The sequence below is a fragment of the Salmo salar genome, chromosome ssa06 (assembly GCF_905237065.1).
Source record: "Salmo salar chromosome ssa06, Ssal_v3.1, whole genome shotgun sequence".
In the NCBI taxonomy this organism is placed as follows: Eukaryota; Metazoa; Chordata; class Actinopteri; order Salmoniformes; family Salmonidae; genus Salmo; species Salmo salar.
This window is the reverse complement of record NC_059447.1, coordinates 90,126,970-90,149,053: the sequence shown is the minus strand read 5'-3', so window position 1 is coordinate 90,149,053 and position 22,084 is coordinate 90,126,970. Positions and strand designations below refer to the sequence as shown.

At 43.1% G+C, this 22,084-nt stretch overlaps 1 protein-coding gene across 7 annotated transcripts in view; it reads left to right on the top strand.

Annotated features, from left to right (window-relative positions):
• The window catches only part of LOC106608296 (feline leukemia virus subgroup C receptor-related protein 2), a 63,697-nt gene that overhangs the window by 12,522 nt on the left and 29,091 nt on the right, over positions 1-22,084 (top strand). For all 7 annotated transcript variants that reach the window (XR_006770373.1, XR_001329426.2, XM_014206163.2 and 4 more), the window contains exons 2-5: positions 5,815-5,956; positions 16,773-16,913; positions 19,572-19,639; positions 21,535-21,638. Coding sequence is in view for 5 of the 7 variants with exons in the window: in XM_014206163.2 (XP_014061638.1) it covers positions 5,815-5,956; positions 16,773-16,913; positions 19,572-19,639; positions 21,535-21,638 (455 nt within the window). In the remaining 2 variants the exon portion in view is untranslated. The remainder of the gene's footprint in view (positions 1-5,814; positions 5,957-16,772; positions 16,914-19,571; positions 19,640-21,534; positions 21,639-22,084) is intronic.

Genomic DNA, 22,084 nt, shown 5'->3' with positions numbered 1-22,084 from the left:
TAAAAAAAATGAATATCTAATGCTGTAAATATACTGAACAAAATATAAACATCAATTTCAAAAGATTTTACTGAGTTACAGTTATATAAAGAAATCAGTCATTTGAAATAAATTAATTAGGCCCTAATCTATGGATTCCACATGACCAGGCAGGGGCACAGCCATGAGTGGGCCTGGGAGGGCATAGGCCCACCCACTTCCAAGCCCACACACTTGGGAGCCAGACCCAGACATTCAGAATGAGGTGTTTTTCCCACAAAAGGGGTTTATTACAGACCGAAATTTCATCAGCTGTCTGGGTGGCTGGTCTCAGACGACGGTCCTGGGCTTGCATGGTTACACGTGGTCTGCGGTTGTGAAGCTGGTTTGAGGTACTGCCAAATTCTCTGAAACAACATTGGAGGTATGATAAAGAAATTAACATTCAATTCTCTGGCAACAGCTCTGGTGGACATTCCTGCAGTCTGCATGCCAATTGCACGCTCCCTCAACTTGAGACATCTGTGGCATTGTTGTGTGATACAACTGCACATTTTAGTGGCCTTTTATTGTCCCCAGCACAAGGTCCACCTGATGCTAATTAGCATTTTCGAAGTCAGTAAGTAGAGCCATAAATAGATAAGTCAACTTGTCCGTGAGAGATTTACACGGTTATCAAAACGTCACGCCAGGGTGAGCCTACACAAAACACAGCCCTTATTTAAAGTGTTTCTAAAATCCCCTATGGGGAAAAAATGAATGGTGGAAAAACGATTGGAGCCATTTCCCTGTTTTGGCCGCTAGGTTTTATGGGTATTATGACTCATACTGTGCTACTCTATTGCAGCCAGCACTTGTAGGTCAAAGTAACAACTCAAATTAACACGTCCCTCAGAAAAACGAATCATAACTCAAACTGCACATCGCTAATCTATGATCATTGATCTTCTTAAGGAGATCAATCTTCCTAGTATATCCAAATGTTTGGATATACTAGTAAAGTTAACAGGCTGTTAGCTAGCTAGCCAATGAGGTAATATGCCCAAATAAAGTGTAAAAAAACAATAAATGGTTAACAACGTCGATGTGCGAGTAGTTTTAGAACTGCCCACAACATGGTTTATGGATGTAAAATGCGGTCTCGGCGATCCTCTATTGGAAGATAAAAAGTATTGCGCTGGTCATATGGGACAGATCTTTTGAGCTAGAAGCAAGCCGTTTTCACTGTAGTAATGGGCACTTCGAAACAACGGTACAGCGAGCCCTTAACATTAAAACAAGTTTTATTTTCATAGTCGCACAGTGCTCCCAAAATAAAACTCCTCCGCACTGCTAAATAATTTTGTCGTATGCCCCCTCATCCCCTCAATTAGAGCCCTGACAACACATCCAAATAAATTATAGATTTCACAATTATTTTTCTTAAATGATTGATCAACACAGAGGTACTTAAGGTACTTTTTATGTTGTATGGTCCTCCCACTGCGACTTGGTGGCAACATGCTGGTGAATGTGCACGGTGATGAGCCTGATTTCTCCTTTCCAGTAAATATCAAGGGTCTTCATTTTGTGACATGATGATCGGTGCATAGCTGCCAATTGGAAAAATAATCTTACTCTTAATCCATCTCATCCCATATAAACCTAACCTGTCCACTTTATCAGCCAACTGCAAGTGGTCTTGGATCCTTTGTATTTTAAATACCTAGTTATAGACTAGAGTTGGGTTGAATAGGTCACAGTGGCAAGAACTCTGTGTGACATAATCCGCTTCCTGAATAGAATGTGTGTTTTTACTCTTTGGACCAAGGGTCACGTTGTATGCCTTTAGTAAAAATACTCTACTCAACACTACAGGTCCCAGTGAGAGAAGTCGGTCATCGTTGTATCTAATCGGCATTGAGCTCAATCGTCTGGGGAACTCCAAGTCCACTAGTGAGTGGATATTTGATCCCCTAAACGGGTCACGGTCCCAAAGCATAAAGATGTATCATTTGATCCTATTCCACCATATAATAGACTATTTCCAATAGACTATTTACACCGTCGGCTGGGAAAGCGTCCGATGTCAGTCATTTAAAGCTATCAGCTAAAATCAATTCAAATCACATGCTTGGTAAACAACAGGTGTAGATTAACAGTGAAACGCTTACTGAAAGCTCTTCCCAACAACGCAGAGAGAAAAAGAGAAATGATAGAAAAATAGGTGTTGAAGACTAACAGTTGGTGTTGCTCAAAATGCGTACTACCACGCTTCAAGCACGTAAATTGGAGCATGAGTCCAAATCAAAGTATTCCAAACGGAGCACGGAGGGCACTTCTTGAATACTTACTCTCTGTTTGTACGCATTTTGAAGCACGCATCGATGGAAGCTTCAAAGGAAAGTATGCAAAGATATATGATGCAACCACGTAAAAAATGTACGCAACTTTTCTTGAAATCGATGTCGGCCATTTATTTGAGCTGAAGCGAGATAAAATACACTCGGACGACAGAATGAAATGTTGCCGATTTGACATCTCATTTGTTGCCTGACTACAATATCGTATCTAGATACATTAATAAATACATGCTGTGTTATTTTTGCCATGTTTACCTGCCTACGTACCATAGATCGTAAGCCCATAATAAGTCAGTAGTGCTAACTGTCTAGCTACTACAGTCGTGGCCAAAAGTTTTGAGAATTACACAAATATTAATTTTCACAAAGTCTGCTGCCTCAGTTTGTATGATGGCAATTTGCATATACTCCAGAATGTTATGAAGAGTGATCAGATGAATTGCAATTAATTGCAAAGTCCCTCTTTGCCATGCAAATGAACTGAATCCCCAAAAAACATTTCCACTGCATTTCAGCCCTGCCACAAAAGGACCAGCTGACAGCATGTCAGTGATTCTCTCGTTAACACAGGTGTGAGTGTTGACGAGAACAAGGCTGGAGATCACTCTGTCCTGCTGATTGAGTTTGAATAACAGACTGGAAGCTTCAAAAGGAGGGTGGTGCTTGGAATCATTGTTCTTCCTCTGTCAACTATGGTTACCTGCAAGGAAACATGTGCCGTTATCATTGCTTTGCACAAAAAGGGCTTCACAGGCAAGGATATTGCTGCCAGTAAGATTGCGCCTAAATCAACCATTTATTGGATCATCAAGAACTTCAAGGAGAGTGGTTCAAATGTTGTGAAGAAGGCTTCAGGGAGCCCAAGAAAGTCCAGCAAGCGCCAGGACCGTCTCCTAAAGTTGATTCAGCTGCGGGATCGGGGAACCCCCAGTACAGAGCTTGCTCAGGAATGGCAGCAGGCAGGTGTGCGTGCAGATGAGGCAAAGACTTTTGGAGGATGGCCTGGTGTCAAGAAGGGCAGCAAAGAAGCCACTTCTCTCCAGGAAAAACATCAGGGACAGACTGATATTCTGCAAAAGGTGCAGGAATTGGACTGCTGAGGACTGGGGTAAAGTCATTTTCTCTGAATCCCTTTTCTGATTGTTTGGGGCATCTGGAAAAAAGCTTGTCTGGTGAAGACAAGATGAGCGCTACCATCAGTCCTGTGTCATGCCAACAGTAAAGCATCCTGAGACCATTCATGCGTGGGGTTGCTTCTCAGCCAAGGGAGTGGGCTGACTCACAATTTTGCTTAAGAACACAGACATGAATAAAGAATGGTTCCAACACATCCCCCGAGAGCAACTTCTCCCAACCATCCAGGAACAGTTTGGTGACGAACAATCCCTTTTCCAGCATGATGGAGCACCTTACCATAAGGCAAAAGTGATAACTAAGTGGCTCAGGGAACAAAACAGATTATTTTGGGTCCATGGCCAGGAAACTCCCCCGACCTTAATCCCATTGAGAACTTGTGGTCAATCGTCAAGAGGCGGGTGGACAAACAAAAACCCACAAATTCTGACAAACCCCAAGCATTGATTATGCAAGAATGGGCTGCCATCAGTCAGGATGTGGCCCAGAAGTTAATTGACAGCATGCCAGGGCAGATTGCAGAGGTCTTGAAAAAGAAGGGTCAACACTGCAAATATTGACTCTTTGCATCAACTTCATGTAATTGTCAATAAAAGCATTTGACACTTATGAAACGCTTGTAATTATACTTCAGTATTCCATACTAACATCTGACAAAAATATTTAAAGACACTGAAGCAGCAAACTTTGGAAATAAATATTTGTCATTTTCAACTTTTTTTTTTAGTTGCAAACAAAAATACAGGCCTAATATTGATTTATTTTATTTTTGGGGGCTTGCCTGTTTTGCATGTTATTTTGGCATTAATACGTGTCACATATCAATTTGGTACCTTGGGTCGAGTGTCAGCAACAACTCACAAAACCCCCGTTTCTCGACCGTGTAAATTGGGGCCATGTCTTTGCAGATGTAAGTTGCAACGGCAGCTGTTATCTCCTTCCATCTTCGTGATTCTTTGCCATATGGTGTGCCGCGGGAAAAAGCCTCTTGCAACGTCTGAGTCGGGTTTGTTTAGAGCGCTCGACTGTACTTTTTGGGGTCTCATTCGTAGACTCTCTCCGTACTGTTTTACATGATTCCTGCGTAGGTGGTAAGAGGTTAGTGGTGTTTGATTCTGCTGTCGGGACCGGCCTGCGGTATATTTTTGCAGAGGTCGGTTTTCTGGTCCGTGTCAGACTTCATACCCAAACCACATCCATGCGACCGAAGTAGCCCCTCTTCTAGGATGCCACCTTTCCAACAAGTCTGTTCACCAACTTTCTGCCCTTCTATTGCTGCCCCGGTCAACTGTAAGTGCTGTTATTGTGAAGTGGAAACGTCTACGAGCAACAACGGTTCTGCCGTGAAGTGGTAGGAAACACAAGCTCACTGAACAGGACCACCGAGTGCTGAAGCGTGTAAAAATGGTCTGTCCTTGGTTGAAACACTCACTACCGAGTTCCAAACTGCCTCTGGAAGCAAAATTAGTACAATAACTGTTCGTCGGGAGCTTCATGAAATGTGTTTTCATGACCGAGCAGCCGCACAGATCACCATGCGTTAGCTGGAGTGGTGTTAAGCTCTCTGCCATTGGACTTTGGAGCAGTGGTAATGGTTTTCTGGAGTAATGAATCACGCTTTACCATCGGTCAGTCCGATGGACGAATCTGGGTTTGTCGGATGACAGGAGAACACTACCTGCCCCAATGCATAGTGCCAACTGTAAAGTTTGGTGGAGGAGGAATAATGGTCTGGGGCTGTTTTTCATGGTTCGGGCCCCTTAGGTCCAGTGATGGGAAATCTTAATGCTACATTATACAATGACATTCTAGATGATTCTGTGCTTCCAACTTTGTGGCAACAGTTTAGGGAAGGCCCTTTACTGTTTCAGCATGACAACACCCCTGTGTACAAAGTGAGGTCCATACAGAAATGGTTTGTCGAGATCGGTGTAGAAGAACTTGACTGGCCTGGACAGAGCCCTGACCTCAACTCCATCGAACACCATTTGGGATGAATTGGAACGCAGACTGCGAGCCAGGTCTAATCGCTCAACATGTACAGTATGTGTTGGTCATATAGAGTATCTATGGCTACGTCACTTTGTGGTTATCAAAAACTAGACGTCACTTCTGGACATTTTCAAAGGGATGGACCAACATGCACTGTCAAGTATCAAGTTTGAGCCAGGTTCAATTTACACTTGCGTAGTGCTACTGTAACTAGAGTGAATGAAAGCTGTCTGTCAGCTAAATGTGGCAATCTCCAACATGTATCTCCACTATACGTGGTGTGTGTGTGTGTGTGTGTGTGTGTGTGTGTGTGTGTGTGTGTGTGTGTAGCTGTTTTTAAAGCTGTACTGTCTGTCTTCTCTTGCAGCTGGGTATAGCCATTGGGTTCCTAGTCCCTCCCATCCTGGTGCCTAATGGTGATGACATGGATCAGCTGGCCTATGACATCAGTATTATGTTCTACATCACAGCAGGAGTTGCTACACTGCTCTTCCTACTGGTCGTCATGGGTAACTATTATACGCTTATATCATGCACTATGTAGCCTACAGTTTTACATATAGTGACAGGCATGGATCTACACTCACTTCCTGTAGACCCTATTCCAATGAGGCACTGTAGATTATAAATAGATCTGTATCTGAATTAAGGGCAAGATCAGGAACATTTTATGTGAATATGTAGACTCTGATCTGGTTCTGGAGATGAATATGAAATGTGGTGGAAATTCCACTTTAATCTGATGTGGGGATATCGGCTCTCTAGATGCAGACGTTGGAAAACCAGCTACTTGAACTAACAGCGACCTTGTAACCTACGGTAGTGCAGCACTGTGATTCTACTAAACCACTAACTAGGCCTGGGAATTGCCAGGGGACCTCACAATATTATTGCGACTCTCACGATTCTGTATGTATTGAGATTTGCTACTGCTATTTTATTGCGATTTTTGATCGAAATTGCTCACTATATGTCTGCTGCAGAGACGCGAGAGCATGAGAAATTTTGTTTTGATCAGTCACGGAAGTAAAAGCGCTGAAAACATGTCTCTCTATTTCAAAAGAAGATGGAGAACAAGCTATAGGATAGACAAATACCAGAGTTTTGGTACAGCCAACTAGCACTAGCTAATGCTACCTAGCAAAACATTGAATGAATCGAAAATATTTTTTACTAGTCGATACTTGGTGTCAACATACCTATATAATACAGCTTTAAAAAAAAAAAATTCCCCATCACAAACCATTACCACTGTAACCTACATACAGGTAACACTATGAGCTGTTCAGCTAACGTTGTGCAATTAAGCCTACTCATTCTGAAGTTTATTTTCATATGACCTGATTTCACTCAATAGCTGCTATTGTCTTTTGTCCCAAATTACACCCTATTCGTTACCTAGTGCACTGTGGGCCCTGGTCCAATGTAGTGCACTATATAGAGAATAGGGTGCTGATTGGGACTCAGACTACTGTCTTGCTGGTGAAGTGCTATTTAAAAGATCTGGAAAGCGTGATTAATTCCTGAAGATTGAATGATAAAGGAGGATGTAGCCTGCAGGTAGTCTGCACAGAGATGATATATTGGGGCTGAGGGTTAATGCTCTCTGAGTAGAGATGATATATTGGGCTGAGGGTTAATGCTCTCTGAGTAGAGATGATATATTGGGCTGAGGGTTAATGCTCTCTGAGTAGAGATGATATATTGGGCTGAGGGATAATGCTGTCTGAGTAGAGATGATATATTGGGCTGAGGGATAATGCTGTTTGAGTAGAGATGATATATTGGGCTGAGGGTTAATGCTGTCTGAGTAGAGATGATATATTGGGCTGAGGGTTAATGCTGTCTGAGTAGAGATGATATATTGGGCTGAGGGTTAATGCTGTCTGAGTAGAGATGATATATTGGGCTGAGGGAGAATGCTGTCTGAGCAGAGATGATATATTGGGCTGAGGGTTAATGCTGTCTGAGTAGAGATGATATATTGGGCTGAGGGATAATGTTTGAGTAGAGATGATATATTGGGCTGAGGCAGAGGGTTAATGCTGTCTGAGGCTCTTCTGCCTTTTTTGGGTTCTTGTTTTGCGCTACCAAGTAAATATTAACTGGTCACTAGTCTGTCTGTCTGTCTGTGTGGTTGCTAGATGCCCTGTCTGTCTGAGCCAACTGGGGGCCTGAGTTATGCCCTGCAAAAAGTGTGGGCCAAGTCCAGAATGTTGTGACAACAGCAGAGACGGTTGTCTAGCTGGAGAATGTTGTGCGGCAGAGACGGTTTAGATTCATGCTGCGTCTCTCAATGGATGAAGGAGGACAGAAATCGTTGACAGGCATGTTTCAGGTGTTTTATATGCATGTGTGTGAATCTGGAAGAGTACAAAAATTAGTTTTAAGATGTGAATATTAGCCTGAATGTAGCATTTGCCTTGCCATGGTTTTCAGTACATTTGACTCTCACAGTACTTTACATGCGTACTACAGTAGCTGAGTATTAAGGTACTGTGTATATCTAGAACAGCTTCATTACACTCCAACGAGTTTCAATGTCTTATAAGTAAGTAGCCTTGTACAAGCCTGAATGGTACATGGGCTCCTGCCCTCCTGCCCGATCTCCTATAACATGTACAAGTATACTCCCTGGACGCTAGTCTATCGTAGGGCCTTCAGTGTTTCGAGTTTGAGTGTACCTCGGGGTGCCTGTTCAGTGAGGACATTTTTTTTTAGTTGACAGTACTTAGCAAAGAGTACACTCCTGCTGGTTGAAACACCCCAGGGAAGACTATAGCTTAGAGATAAGAACAGAGACATCTGCACACAAAGATATCTGCAGCAGCTCTCTGCCCCCTGACTCCAGTCTGAAAGCTGTCTCTCCCAGGAGAAAGTCAGCTTTAAGCAAGTCATGTAACAGTCACGATTCCACAGTTGCGACATTCCTTTGGGTCTGAGATTTTTTTGTTTGTTTTTGTCTCTTTTTAATCCTTGAAAGACTTTGTCAGCTAGCTGAAGCCTAAAAGCCTGTTGACAGGAATGGTGAGCTATACATGTTTGACCTATGTCCTATAAGTTTTGAAAGAACCAATTACAAGACTGAGGTAAAACCCATTTTAACACCTTCCAATATTTGCTTGTTCATACAATAGCCTCTAGGTCTATATGAATCTCTCTCTAAATGGGTGACGGCCAGTTCTTATGTTTATCTGGAAGAGCATCTATGTGTTGATGCAAATAATGCAACACGTTTTCCAGGCTTTGCCAGGGTTTTAAGTACATTGATTCATACAGTACTACTGTGTATGCTTGCTGGCTGAGTACTTAGTCATTATTATTCATTTAATAATAATGACAAAGTGATTAATGACAAAGAAATTAAATACAGAAATATCTCATTTACATAAGTACACTGAGTCAATACATGTTAGAATCACCATTTTGACAGTGATTACAGCTGTCTTTCTGGGTAAGTCTATTTTTATTTTATTTTACAAGGCAAGTCAGTTAAGGACAAATTCTTATTTACAATGACGGCCTACAACGGCCAAACCCGGACGACACTGGGCCAATTGTGCGCCACCCTATGAGACTCCCAATCACAGCCGGTTGTGATACAACCTGGATTTGAACCAGGGTGTCTGTAATGACACCTCAAGCACTGAGATGCAGTGCCTTAGACTGCTACGCCACTCGGGAGCACATTTCTAAGATTGCTTGATTCCTCTCCAACAAGCCTTTAGTTTCAATGTCTTGGAAGGAAGGAAGGAAGGAAGTAAGTAAGTAGCCTTGTCCAAGTTAGAACAGCACATATGCCCCTATTTTCTGTTTGATGTACAAGAACACTGGACAGGACACTAGTCTATCACAGGGCCTTGAATGTCTTGTCTGTGGTTAGTTAGGGTCTGGGGTTAGTTAGGGTCTGGGGTTAGTTAGGGTCTGGGGTTAGTTAGGGTCTGGGGTTAGTTAGGGTCTGGGGTTAGTTAGGGTCTGGGGTTAGTTAGGGTCTGGGGTTAGTTAGGGTCTGGGGTCTGGGGTTAGTTTGGGTCTGGGGTCTGGGGTTAGTTGGGGTCTGTGGTTAGTTAGGGTCTGTGGTTAGTTAGGGTCTGGGGTTAGTTAGGGTCTGGGGTTAGTTAGGGTCTGGGGTTAGTTAGGGTCTGGGGTTAGTTAGGGTCTGGGGTTAGTTAGGGTCTGGGGTTAGTTAGGGTCTGGGGTCTGGGGTTAGTTTGGGTCTGGGGTCTGGGGTTAGTTGGGGTCTGTGGTTAGTTGGGGTCTGTGGTTAGTTGGGGTCTGTGGTTAGTTGGGGTCTGGGGATAGTTGGGGTCTGGGGATAGTTGGGGTCTGGGGTTAGTTAGGGTCTGGGGTTAGTTAGGGTCTGGGGTTAGTTAGGGTCTGGGGTTAGTTAGGGTCTGGGGTTAGTTAGGGTCTGGGGTTAGTTAGGGTCTGGGGTTAGTTAGGGTCTGGGGTTAGTTAGGGTCTGGGGTTAGTTAGGGTCTGGGGTTAGTTAGGGTCTGGGGTTAGTTAGGGTCTGGGGTTAGTTAGGGTCTGGGGTTAGTTAGGGTCTGGGGTTAGTTAGGGTCTGGGGTTAGTTAGGGTCTGGGGTTAGTTAGGGTCTGGGGTTAGTTAGGGTCTGGGGTTAGTTTGGGTCTGGGGTTAGTTTGGGTCTGGGGTTAGTTAGGGTCTGGGGTAAGTTAAGCTGAGGGAGTAATTGATTTGTGTTCTTCACCCATTTCTAGAGAGACGACGCCAAGACTTTCAACATTCTGATTATCCTGTAGACAGCTGTCTCTGCTGCTGCTGTCTCCAGGCCTGTTCCAGGGAATGTGTACACACAGACGGGTCTCAGCAGCCAATATGTTTCATTAAGAGTTTGATGTCTTGGGTCTCTGTCGCTGTGGGTTCCAGTTCAGTGAGTACAGTCTAGGTTAGAGTACTTAGTTGGAGTAGACTCGTGCTGGGGACGGCGAGTTCACTGATATCCCCTGCTGGTTGAGACGCCCCAGGGAGGGCTAGCTCTGAGATAAGAACCACAATGACATCTGCAGCATTTCTTCACCCCCCAGACTCCTCGTTGAAAGCCTGCTCTGTCAAGAGAAAGTCAGCTTGAGGCACGTCATGTCACAGTTAGGATTCCACAGTTGACATTCCTTTGGGTCGGAGACTAGTGCTGAGTCCGACATGGCACGTTATCCACTGTATAGTGCACTTATTTTGCCCTGGGCCCATGGGTAATAGGGGACCATTCAGGACACAGACATGTATTTGTTACTGTTGCTCTGTGTCTTTTAGCCCTTGAAAGCCATGATAAAAAAAAGTTAAAAAAAATCGGTGTAAACTTTTGTTTAACTAGGCAAGTCAGTTAACAACAAATTCTTAATTACAATGACGGCCTACCCCGGCTAAACGCTGGGCCAATTGTGCGCCGCCCTATGGGACTCCTAATCACGGCCGGATGTGATCTGAGATGCAGTGCCTTAGACCGCTGCACCACTCGGGAGCCCAAAATGATGAAAGCTCTTGAGGTCTGCACGCTATAGAAATAGCCCCTAGCGATGGTCTTTGTAGACTTTGTATCTTAATAGTTAAAAGCCTGTGGACAGGAGTAGTGAACTGGACTTGTTTGACCTACAGTGCCTTCAGAAAGTATTCCTACCCCTTGACTTACTCCACGTTTTGTAGTTACAGCCTGAATTGAAAATGGATTAAATAGATTTCCCACGGCCACAACACTCCATAATGACAGTGATATAAAAAATACAAACAAATGTATTGAATTAAATACAGAAATATCTAATTTACATAAGTTTTCACACCCCTTTGGCAGCGATGATAGCTCTAAGAGCTTTGTACACTTGGATTGTACAGTATATGCCCATTCATTAAAAAAAAATATTCATGCTTTGTCATTGGTGGTTTATAATTGCTAGACAACCATCAAGTCATGTCATATATTTTCAAGCAGATTTAAGTTAAAACTGTAACTCGGCCACTCAGGAACATTCACTATCTTCTTGGTAAACAACTCCAGTGTATATTTGGCCTTGTGTTTTAGGTTATTGTCCTGCTGAAAGATGAATTCATCTCCCAGTGTCTGGTGGAAAGCAGACAACCAGGTTTTCCTCTAGGATTTTGCCTGTGCTTAGCTCCATTCCGTAAATTGTTTTGACCTGGAAAAACTCATCAGTCCTTAACAATTACAAGCATACCCATAACAGGGTGCAGCCACCATTTATGCTTGAAAATATGGAGAGAGGTATTCAGTAAAGTATTGGATTTGCCCCAAACATAACACTGTATTCAGGACAAAAAGTTAACTGCTTTACATTGCAAATAGGATGCATGTTTTGGAATAATTTTTATTCTGTACAGGCTTCCTTTTCACTCTGTCAATTAGGTCCCGATCTGTCCCGAACTGTTTTAAAGTCATTTTTGGCCTCATGTTTCCACTTTGTCAGTATGGGGTATTGTCAGTATGGGGTATTGTCAGTATGGGGTATTGTCAGTATGGGGTATTGTCAGTATGGGGTATTGTCAGTATGGGGCATTGTCAGTATGGGGCATTGTCAGTATGGGGTATTGTATGTTGGACAGTGACACATTTTAAATTCAGGCACAACAGTTTGGATAAAGTAGAGGGGTGTGAATACTTTCTGAATGCATTGTATCTCCTATGAGAACAGTGGTGACACACACACTCTCCATTTGATCACTCACACATAATATGCATTTATATTGACTCTACACACCCACACACCCACTCCTATACAAGCTGCTGCTACTCTGTTTATCTTACATCCTGTTGCCTAGTCACCTTACCCCTATACATATCTACAGTTGAAGTTGGAAGTGTATTCACACCTTAGCCAAATACATTTAAACTCAGTTTTTCACAATTCCTGACATTTTAATCCTAGTAAAAATTCCCTGTCTTAGGTCAGTTAGGATCACCACTTTATTTAAAGAATATGAAATGTCTGAATAATAGTAGAGAGAATGATTTTATTTCAGCTTTTATTTCTTTAATCACATTCTCAGTGGGTCAGAGGTTTACATACACTCAATTAGTATTTGGTAGCATTGCCTTTAAATTGTTGGGTAGCATTGCCTTTAAACTTGGGTCAAACGTTTCGGGTAGCCTTCCACAAGCTTCCAACAATAAGCTGGGTGAATTTTGGCCCATTCCTCCTGACAGCTGGTGTAACTGAGTCAGGTTTGTAGGCCTATTGCTCGCACATGCTTTTTCAGTTCTGCTCACAAATTTTCTCTGGGATTGAGGTCAGGGCTTTGTGATGGCCACTCAATACCTTGACTTTGTTGTCCTTAAGCCATTTTGCCACAACTTTGGAAGTATGCTTGGGGTCATTGTCCATTTGGAAGACCCATTTGCGACCAAGCTTTAACCTCTCTTGGGTATGTGGGACGTGACCGTCCCACCTGCGGGACACACTATTCAACAGCCAGTGAAATAGCAGGGTGCCAAATTCAAAACGACAGTCTCATAATTCAAATTTCTCAAACATAGAACTATTATATCCCATTTTAAAGATAAGATTCTCGTTAATCCAACCACATTGTCTGATTTTCAAAAAGGCTTTACGGAGAAAGCATAGCATTAGATTATGTTAGCACATCACCTTGACAAGAAAAACCACACAGCCATTTTCCAAGCAAGGAGAGGCGTCACAAAAACCAGAAATACAGCTAAAATTAAGCACTAACCTTTGATGATCTTCATCAGATGGCACTCATAGCACTTCATGTTACGCAATACATGTATGTTTTGCTCGATAAAGTTCATATTTGTATCCAAAAACCCCATTTTACATTGGCCCGTGATGTTCAGAAATGTTTTTCCTTCAAAAACTTCCGGTGAATGAGCACATCAATTTATAGAAATACTCATCATAAACGTTGATAAAATATTAAACTGTTATTCAAAGAATTATAGATAAACCTCTCCTTAATGCAACTGCTGTGACAGATTTCAAAACAGCTTCACGGGGAAAACACACTTTGCAATAATCTGAGTACGGCGCTCAGAAAACATCAGGCAATACAGGTACCCGCCATTTTAGAGTCATCTAAAATCATAAATAGCATTATAAATATTCACTTACCTTTGATCTTCATCAGAATGCACTCCCAGGAACCCCAGGTCCACAATAAATGTTGTTTTGTTCGATAAAGTCCATTTATGTCCAAATACCTCCTTTTTGTTAGCGCGTTCAGTAAGCTACTCCAAATGTAGGAAGCGTGCCCAACATTTCACGACAAAGTAAAAAAAAAAGTTTTATTTACATTCGTAGAAACATGTCAAACGATGTATAGCATCAATCTTTCGGGCCTTTTTAACATAAAAGTTTAATAATATTCCAACTGGACGATTCCAATGTCTTCATAAATGTAATGGAACACAGCTACCTCACGTGAATGCGCGCCACTGAAGTCATATTATTTTCTGAGTAACCAACTTCCCGGCCTTCTCGTTCGCTCTCTGTTAACTGTAGAAGCCTGAAACAACGTTCTAAAGACGGTTGACATCTAGTGGAAGCCTTAGGAAGTGCAAAATGAACCCTAAGTCACTGTATACTGTAAAGGCAATCACTTGAAAAAACTACAAGCCTCAGGTTTCCCACTTCCTGGTTGGCTTTTTCTCAGGTTTTTTCCTGCCATAGGAGTTCTGTTATACTCACAGACATCATTCAAACAGTTTTAGAAACTTCAGTGTTTTCTATCCAAATCTACTAATAATATGCATATCCTACCTTCTGGGCCCGAGTACCAGGCAGTTTAATTTGGGCACGCTTTTCATCCAGAATTCCAAATGCTGCCCCCTACCCTAGTGAAGTTATCTCAAGACATCAGTCAGGAAGTTGTTGCTTCAATATATCCACATAATTTTCCTTCCTCATGGTGCCATCTATTTTGTGAAGTGCACCAGTCCCTCCTGCAGCAAAGCACCCCCACAACATGATGCTGCCACCCCTGTGCTTCACGGTTGGGATGGTGTTCTTCGGCTTGCAAGCGTCCCCCTTTTTCTTCCAAACATAACGATGGTCATTATGGCCAAACAGTTCTATTTTTGTTTCATCAGACCAGAGGACATTTCTCCAAAAAGTACGACCTTTGTCCCCATGTGCAGTTGCAAACCGTAGTCTGGCTTTTTTTATGGTGGTTTTGGAGCAGTGGCTTCTTCCTTGCTGAGTGGCCTTTCAAGTTATGTCGATATAGATACTTCTGTACCTGTTTCCTCCAGCATCTTCACAAGGTCATTTGCTGTTGTTCTGGGACTGATTTGCACTTTTCGCACCAAACTACGTTCATCTCTAGGAGACAGAACGTGTCTTCTTCCTGAGCGGTATGACGGCTGCGTGATCCCATGGTGTTTATACTTGCGTACTATTGTTTGTACAGATGAACGTGGTACCTTCAGGCTTTTGGAAATTGCTCCCAAGGATGAACTAGACTTGTGGAAGGTCTACAATTTTTTTTCCCGAGGTCTTGGCTGATTTCTTTTGATTTTCCCATCATTTCAAGCAAAGAGGCACTGAGTTTGAAGGTAGGCCTTGAAATACATCCACAGGTACACCTCCAATTGACTCAAATTATGTCAATTAGCCTAAGGTGGTGCGGTGGTCTTTCTTGTGGGCAAACTTGGTCATCAGTCTGGCATTTTCTGGATAAAGTCATGCTTGATTGACAGAATGGCCTTTGTATTCAACTTTTTCTGGCCCAAGGTGGGTGGCTGAGTGTTTTACCCTGTTTAGCTTGGAAAAGGGACAAGGAATGAGAAGGATTTGCCAGTAGATTGTCGACGTGATTTGATGATGACTGCGGCTATGTAGTGTCCCCATTAGTGACAGAACACTGAGCTAATCAAGGCACAACAAGAGAAGATTACCAACACCTACGCTGTGTGCTTTCGCTGGCTGCCCCTCCACCACAGAAAGCACTGAGCTAGGCTGATTTTTGGAGCTGCCTTACTCAGAGGCCATATTTGTATGCGTCTTTAGTAACTCAAGGATTTTTTTTCTTCCACATTCTTTGCAAACTGATGTGACATGAATTAATGCCAAAATGACATGTAAAACAGGCCAACAATTTTTATTTTAGCTAAACATCTGGGGCTCAAAACAGGCCCTGAATGATTGCTCGCCACTGTATCGGAGTATGGAAAGCACCAATTACAACACTGAGGCAAAACCTGTTAAACACCTTACAATATTTGCGTTCTCAGTCAATAGCCTCTAGGCCAGGGCTGCCCAACCCTGGAGATCTACTGTCCTGTAGGTTTTCAGTCCAACCCTACTTTAGCAGTTCTGATTCATCTAGTTCAGGTCTTGTTGAGCAGCTAATTAGTAGAATCAGGTGTGTTAAATTAGGGTTGGACTGAAAACCCACAGGACGGTAGATCTCCAGGAACAGGGTTGGGCATCCCTTGTCTAGAGGCTATATGAAGCTGAGCTGAATCCCTTACTCTTGTGGAATTAGCCTATATGGATAAGGCTAAATTTGAAATGTTTCTTGAAGGAAAAATTATGGCAACACATAAACATGGTAGAACACAAAGGTGATGACAAAATCAGCTGACGAGACTGAATATAAACATTACACTGTTTTCTACCTGCATTTTACATTTACTGTACTTTTTATTTTTTTGTTTAACGAAATCTGAAAATGCTCTTCGTACCTGATAAGAATATTCATGGAACATTTGGAGTAGGTGCAACATCATACTAGTAAATGACAAGGGTTTGAGTGAGAGGTCTAACTGGTGATTCCAAGTGGCACACACACCTCTTCAAAGTGTGCACAGTTCCTAAGTAATTTCAATGTACATTTATGACTCATAGAATATTCTTCAACTATAAGGGGCTTTTTTTTAGCTCTCCTAGCTCTAGCAGTGCCATTGAGGAACTAGAGCAAGCACACTTGTAGTTGTTTTGTTTGGAACACAACCCTGCATCCACGCTTTTACACAGTTAATGTTGTTTATGAAATCCAAAAGCTGTCCATTTTTATAAATCTTTGTCTGGGTTTGGCGGGCATAATTTGAAAGCCTGTTCTGTTGGTGATATGACTAGCTAAAGCTGAGAAGCACAGATCCTGACCTTCGACAGCATGTTTAGCATGTTATTGTACAGCCGCTGTGTTCCAATTTAGACACTTATCAGTGTCACAGTCTGCCGTTTTCAACCTGTATACAGGTATAAGTGTAAATACTCTCTGCATCAATACTCTCTGCATCTTCTCTGTATTCATTCTTAAATATCCCGTTACGTTCTTTTTTACTATGCTACTGATGTTCCTTTCTGTCTCCGTCTGTCTCTCTCTTCACAGTGTTCCAGGAGCGTCCGGAGCTTCCTCCCACTCAGGCCCAGGCCACAGCTCGCTGTATCCCTCCAGAACAGTACTCCTACACCGCCTCCATCCTCAGGCTGCTCCGAAACAAACCCTTCCTCCTCCTCATCCTCACATACGGTCAGTACTTAACACAGCTCAGTAGTGATACAAGGGGTTGAGCTGAGCTGTCCATGGCTATCCTGGTTATGCATACATCCATCGTTTTTGGTACTGTGCTGGAGGACAATGTGAAAACATACTGTGCTGTCTCGGGTATTATGTTTCAAGTAGGCACATGCTAGTTGTGAACTGTCTGCCAGTGTTCCACCTGTTCCACCTGACCTACAGTTACCTAGTGAACTACATTTTAGTCATTTAGTAGACACTCTTATCCAGAGCGACTTACAGGAGCAATTAGGGTTAAGTGCCTTGCTCAAGAGCACATCGACAGATTTTTCACCTAGTCGGCTCAGAGATTCGAACCAACAACGTTGTGGTTACTGGCCCAACACGTTTAACTGCTAGGCTACCTGCCACTCAGAAATGTGCCCATTTTTCCCACTCTGCATCACAGGTGAACCATTAATGTGTTATCCTATGTGGAGGGACTCTGTGCCGGCTAGGACGTCATTGGCTGTCCCCAGATCCACAAGGAAATGTTACGGTCGCATGTCAACGTGTAAAACAATGTTTTTATGTTTCTCTTTTTTACATTTTTTTACTTATTACTCTTTTATATTAATGGAAGCACTGTAGTTTACGGTGCTGAAAGAGTAGGGTCACATCTGGAAAGTACCAGGAGAAAACTGTGAAATAACATGGCAACAACCAGGTAAGAATGCAGTACTTACCCATTTAATAGTTAGTTTGTATCTGCTAAGTACTGATAAAAGAGTGACAAATTATCCTGGTCGATATGTAGGAACAACTATAAAGAGTGAATTATCCTGGTCGATATGTAGGAACAACTATAAAGAGTGAATTATCCTGGTCGATATGTAGGAACAACTATTATAAAGAGTGAATTATCCTGGTCGTTAAGTAGGAACAACTATTATAAAGAATTATGAATTATCTTAGTAGGAACAACTGTTTGTTACTGAAAAACAATCGATAATAGAGGATATATTTATTAAGAATGTACTGGGAACTTTCACTTATGCTGTATGTGGGCCATCCTAAAAAAACATGTACCTTACTGTTAGTTTCTGTGCACCTTACTGTTAGTTTCTGTGTACCTTACTGTTAGTTTCTGTGTACCTTACTGTTAGTTTCTGTGTACCTTACTGTTAGTTTCTGTGTACCTTACTGATCAACACCACCATCAGAAGTAAGCTACTTTAATAAGTGAAACTTCATTTAATAGGACAGCATACAGTTTGTCCATGACTAGCAAATAGTTTCTATATAGCACAAGAAACCTCAATAATATAGTTTGTTAAAATGGGGGCGATTCACAAACACTTGAATGAAAGGATTGTATATATTTATTTTGCTTCTTGTAGTATTCAATCATCATCATAGCCACAAAATAACATTACCATATAACTGAAGGTGGCAATTTTCTGAATGAATCAAACCACCGTTAAAAAAAAGAAAAAAAATCGTGGCACACCCAGACTGTGATTGGTATTGCAGGCTGTGTCCAGTTTGTCCTGGTACCTCTGGTGAACATGCGGATGCCTCACGTCACCCAGACTGTGATTGGTATGGCAGGCTGTGTCCAGTTTGTCCTGGTACCTCTGGTGAACATGCGGATGCCTCACGTCACCCAGACTGTGATTGGTATGGCAGGCTGTGTCCAGTTTGTCCTGGTACCTCTGGTGAACATGCGGATGCCTCACGTCACCCAGACTGTGATTGGTATGGCAGGCTGTGTCCAGTTTGTCCTGGTACCTCTGGTGAACATGCGGATGCCTCGCGTCACCCAGACTGTGATTGGTATGGCAGGATGTGTCCAGTTTGTCCTGGTACCTCTGGTGAACATGCGGATGCCTCGCGTCACCCAGACTGTGATTGGTATGGCAGGATGTGTCCAGTTTGTCCTGGTACCTCTGGTGAACATGCGGATGCCTCGCGTCACCCAGACTGTGATTGGTATGGCAGGCTGTGTCCAGTTTGTCCTGGTACCTCTGGTGAACATGCGGATGCCTCACGTCACCCAGACTGTGATTGGTATGGCAGGCTGTGTCCAGTTTGTCCTGGTACCTCTGGTGAACATGCGGATGCCTCACGTCACCCAGACTGTGATTGGTATGGCAGGCTGTGTCCAGTTTGTCCTGGTACCTCTGGTGAACATGCGGATGCCTCACGTCACCCAGACTGTGATTGGTATGGCAGGCTGTGTCCAGTTTGTCCTGGTACCTCTGGTGAACATGCGGATGCCTCACGTCACCCAGACTGTGATTGGTATGGCAGGCTGTGTCCAGTTTGTCCTGGTACCTCTGGTGAACATGCGGATGCCTCACGTCACCCAGAGTCTCAACTGTGTGGTGGAAGGAGGCAGAGGAAAAATGTTGTTTTCGACACAGCTTGAATTTACCACTCTGGATCCGACGTTGGGCCATAGACATAACCAAGGCTTCGACGAAGTACCACGAGTACTACAACATACACATGAACGTCAACACACACTCCCATCTGGAACAAAGACAACAGTGATTTACTGTCTCCTGCTGTGTGTGAAGTCCACAGTAATAGTAGAGTAATACCTTAACCTGCTGTGGGTGCTCTCTAAGAAAGCTCCCTGAAAGTCCCTGTTGGCTGTGCCTCACTTGCTCTTTCTCTCACCAACAGGACTGAACGTGGGCTGCTTTTATGCTGTGGGCACGCTACTGAACCGCATGATCATCGAGCATTACCCTGTAAGTCCTACGGTGCAGTATGTGGGCACTGAAACACATTGACAACACTACAACAATGGGCGTGTTATTTGGTTGACAGTACAAACATTCAAGAATACAACAATGGGCGTGTTATTTGGTTGACAGTACAAACATTCTAGAATACAACAATGGGCGTGTTATTTGGTTGACAGTACAAACATTCTAGAATACAACAATGGGCGTGTTATTTGGTTGACAGTACAAACATTCTAGAATACAACAATGGGCGTGTTATTTGGTTGACAGTACAAACATTCTAGAATACAACAATGGGCGTGTTATTTGGTTGACAGTACAAACATTCTAGAATACAACAATGGGCGTGTTATTTGGTTGACAGTACAAACATTCTAGAATACAACAATGGGCGTGTTATTTGGTTGACAGTACAAACATTCTAGAATACAACAATGGGCGTGTTATTTGGTTGACAGTACAAACATTCTAGAATACAACAATGGGCGTGTTATTTGGTTAACAGTATAAACATTCTAGAAGTACAGTAAAAGGTCAGGCGAGATTACATTACTGAAGGTTGAAGTTATTCAACAAAGCCCTGTGTTATTCACCCTTACCTAAAGAGGGTTGTCGCTGGGGGTTGTCGCTGGTTGTCGGCGGGGGTGTAGGGGGTTAGGGGGTTGTCGCCAGGTGGCTGGGGGTGTAGGGGGTTGTTGCCAGGGGGCTGGGGGTTAGGGGGTTGTTGCCAGGGGGCTGGGGGTTAGGGGGTTGTCGCCAGGTGGCTGGGTGTTAAACATGAACTTATAAAAACAGCAGCTCTTTGCTATATTTGTTGAGTCTCTCTCTAATCATGGTTTAGAGAGAGACTCAACAACTTTGCTGTGCGTTTTTTATTTTAGTCTGGCTCAAGGAAACTGTGCAGACACGATCTGAGCTATCTGATTGGCCAGCGGTAGGCCTATAGGTGCGCTTGATTTGCTCTCTGGGCCTGCTGGGTAGGTGGAGTTCTACCTTCAGACACATGAAATGGGAACACTTTTCCTTCCTGGCGCTAGGCGATAGGCCTGTTGAATTAAGTGCACCTACCGCCAACAGTGCAAAATGAATAAATAATAGGAACACAAGGCTTTACAGTGTTTTACTGAAATGTTTGGTGATGGACTAGGAATGGCTTGGAGATGGACCAGTTGGTGACCACTGCCCTAAACCTATTGACCTGATCAGCATTAGTATAGAATTCAGTATCAAATCAAATGTTATTTGTCACATTTGCCAACTACAGCAGGTGTAGACCTTACAGTGAAGTGCTTACTTACAAGCCCTTAACCAACAATGCAATTTAAAAAATGAATTAAAAAAATATACAAATAAGAAATAAAAGTAACTAATAATTAAAGTGCAGTAGTAAAATAACAGTAGCGAGGCTATATACAGGGGGGTACTGGTACAGGGTCAATGTGCGGGGACACCGGTTAGTCGAGGTAATTGAGGTAATATGTAGTATATTACCAGTTATCTCCTACAGAAAGAGACTGTCACGCGCTCTGCCACGTGATATGACCTGTTTAGCTTGTAGAGCTTCACACTCCTCCATTCAATACTGATGGAAACTCTCAACATACAGTAGCTCAGGGAAACCTGTTTCCAACCTAGTCAGTAGTGGGTTAGAATAGCATGCACAATGGTGCTGCTTCACAAATGGAACCCTATTCCCTTTATAGTGCACTACTTTAGACCAGGGCTTTATGGCACCCTATTTCCTATATAGTGCACTACTTTAGACCAGATCCCTATGGCACCCTATTCCCTATATAGTGCATTACTTTAGACCAGAGCCCCCCACACACACACACACACACACACACACACACACACACACCCTAACCCTAGTCTCCCCTGTCTGTCCTGACCCGCAGGGTGAAGAGTTGAACGCAGGGAGGATAGGTCTCACCATCGTTATCGCTGGCATGGTGGGATCACTGATCTGTGGCATCTGGTTGGACAGAACCAAAACATACAAGTAAGTCAAGTCCAGGTTATCTTAAAGTGCGTTTTACATGGGTCACAACAACACATCAAAATCATTCAGAATGAAGGTGGAATGGGGAAAGGCGTATGGACATACAGGAAGTTGGTCGACTTGCTTTGAGCCAATCCAGTGAACGAAGCTGGTTATGATGTCATCACAGCCAGTGTTGCCCACTGGGAAAGAAACTCACTGTGCAGCTTTTTCACTAATGACTTGTGTGAGACGCTATTGTCTTCAGTTCTTGTACTGTCCATGTTTTATCCTCTCATGTTGTTGGCCGGCTGTATGAGACTTCTAGGTCCTTGACTGTAGGATGTTGGTTTGTATTGTTAGGCTGGCTCCTTGACTGTAGGATGTTGGTTTGTATTGTTAGGCTGGCTCCTTGACTGTGTAGGATGTTGGTTTGTATTGTTAGGCTGGCTCCTTGACTGTGTAGG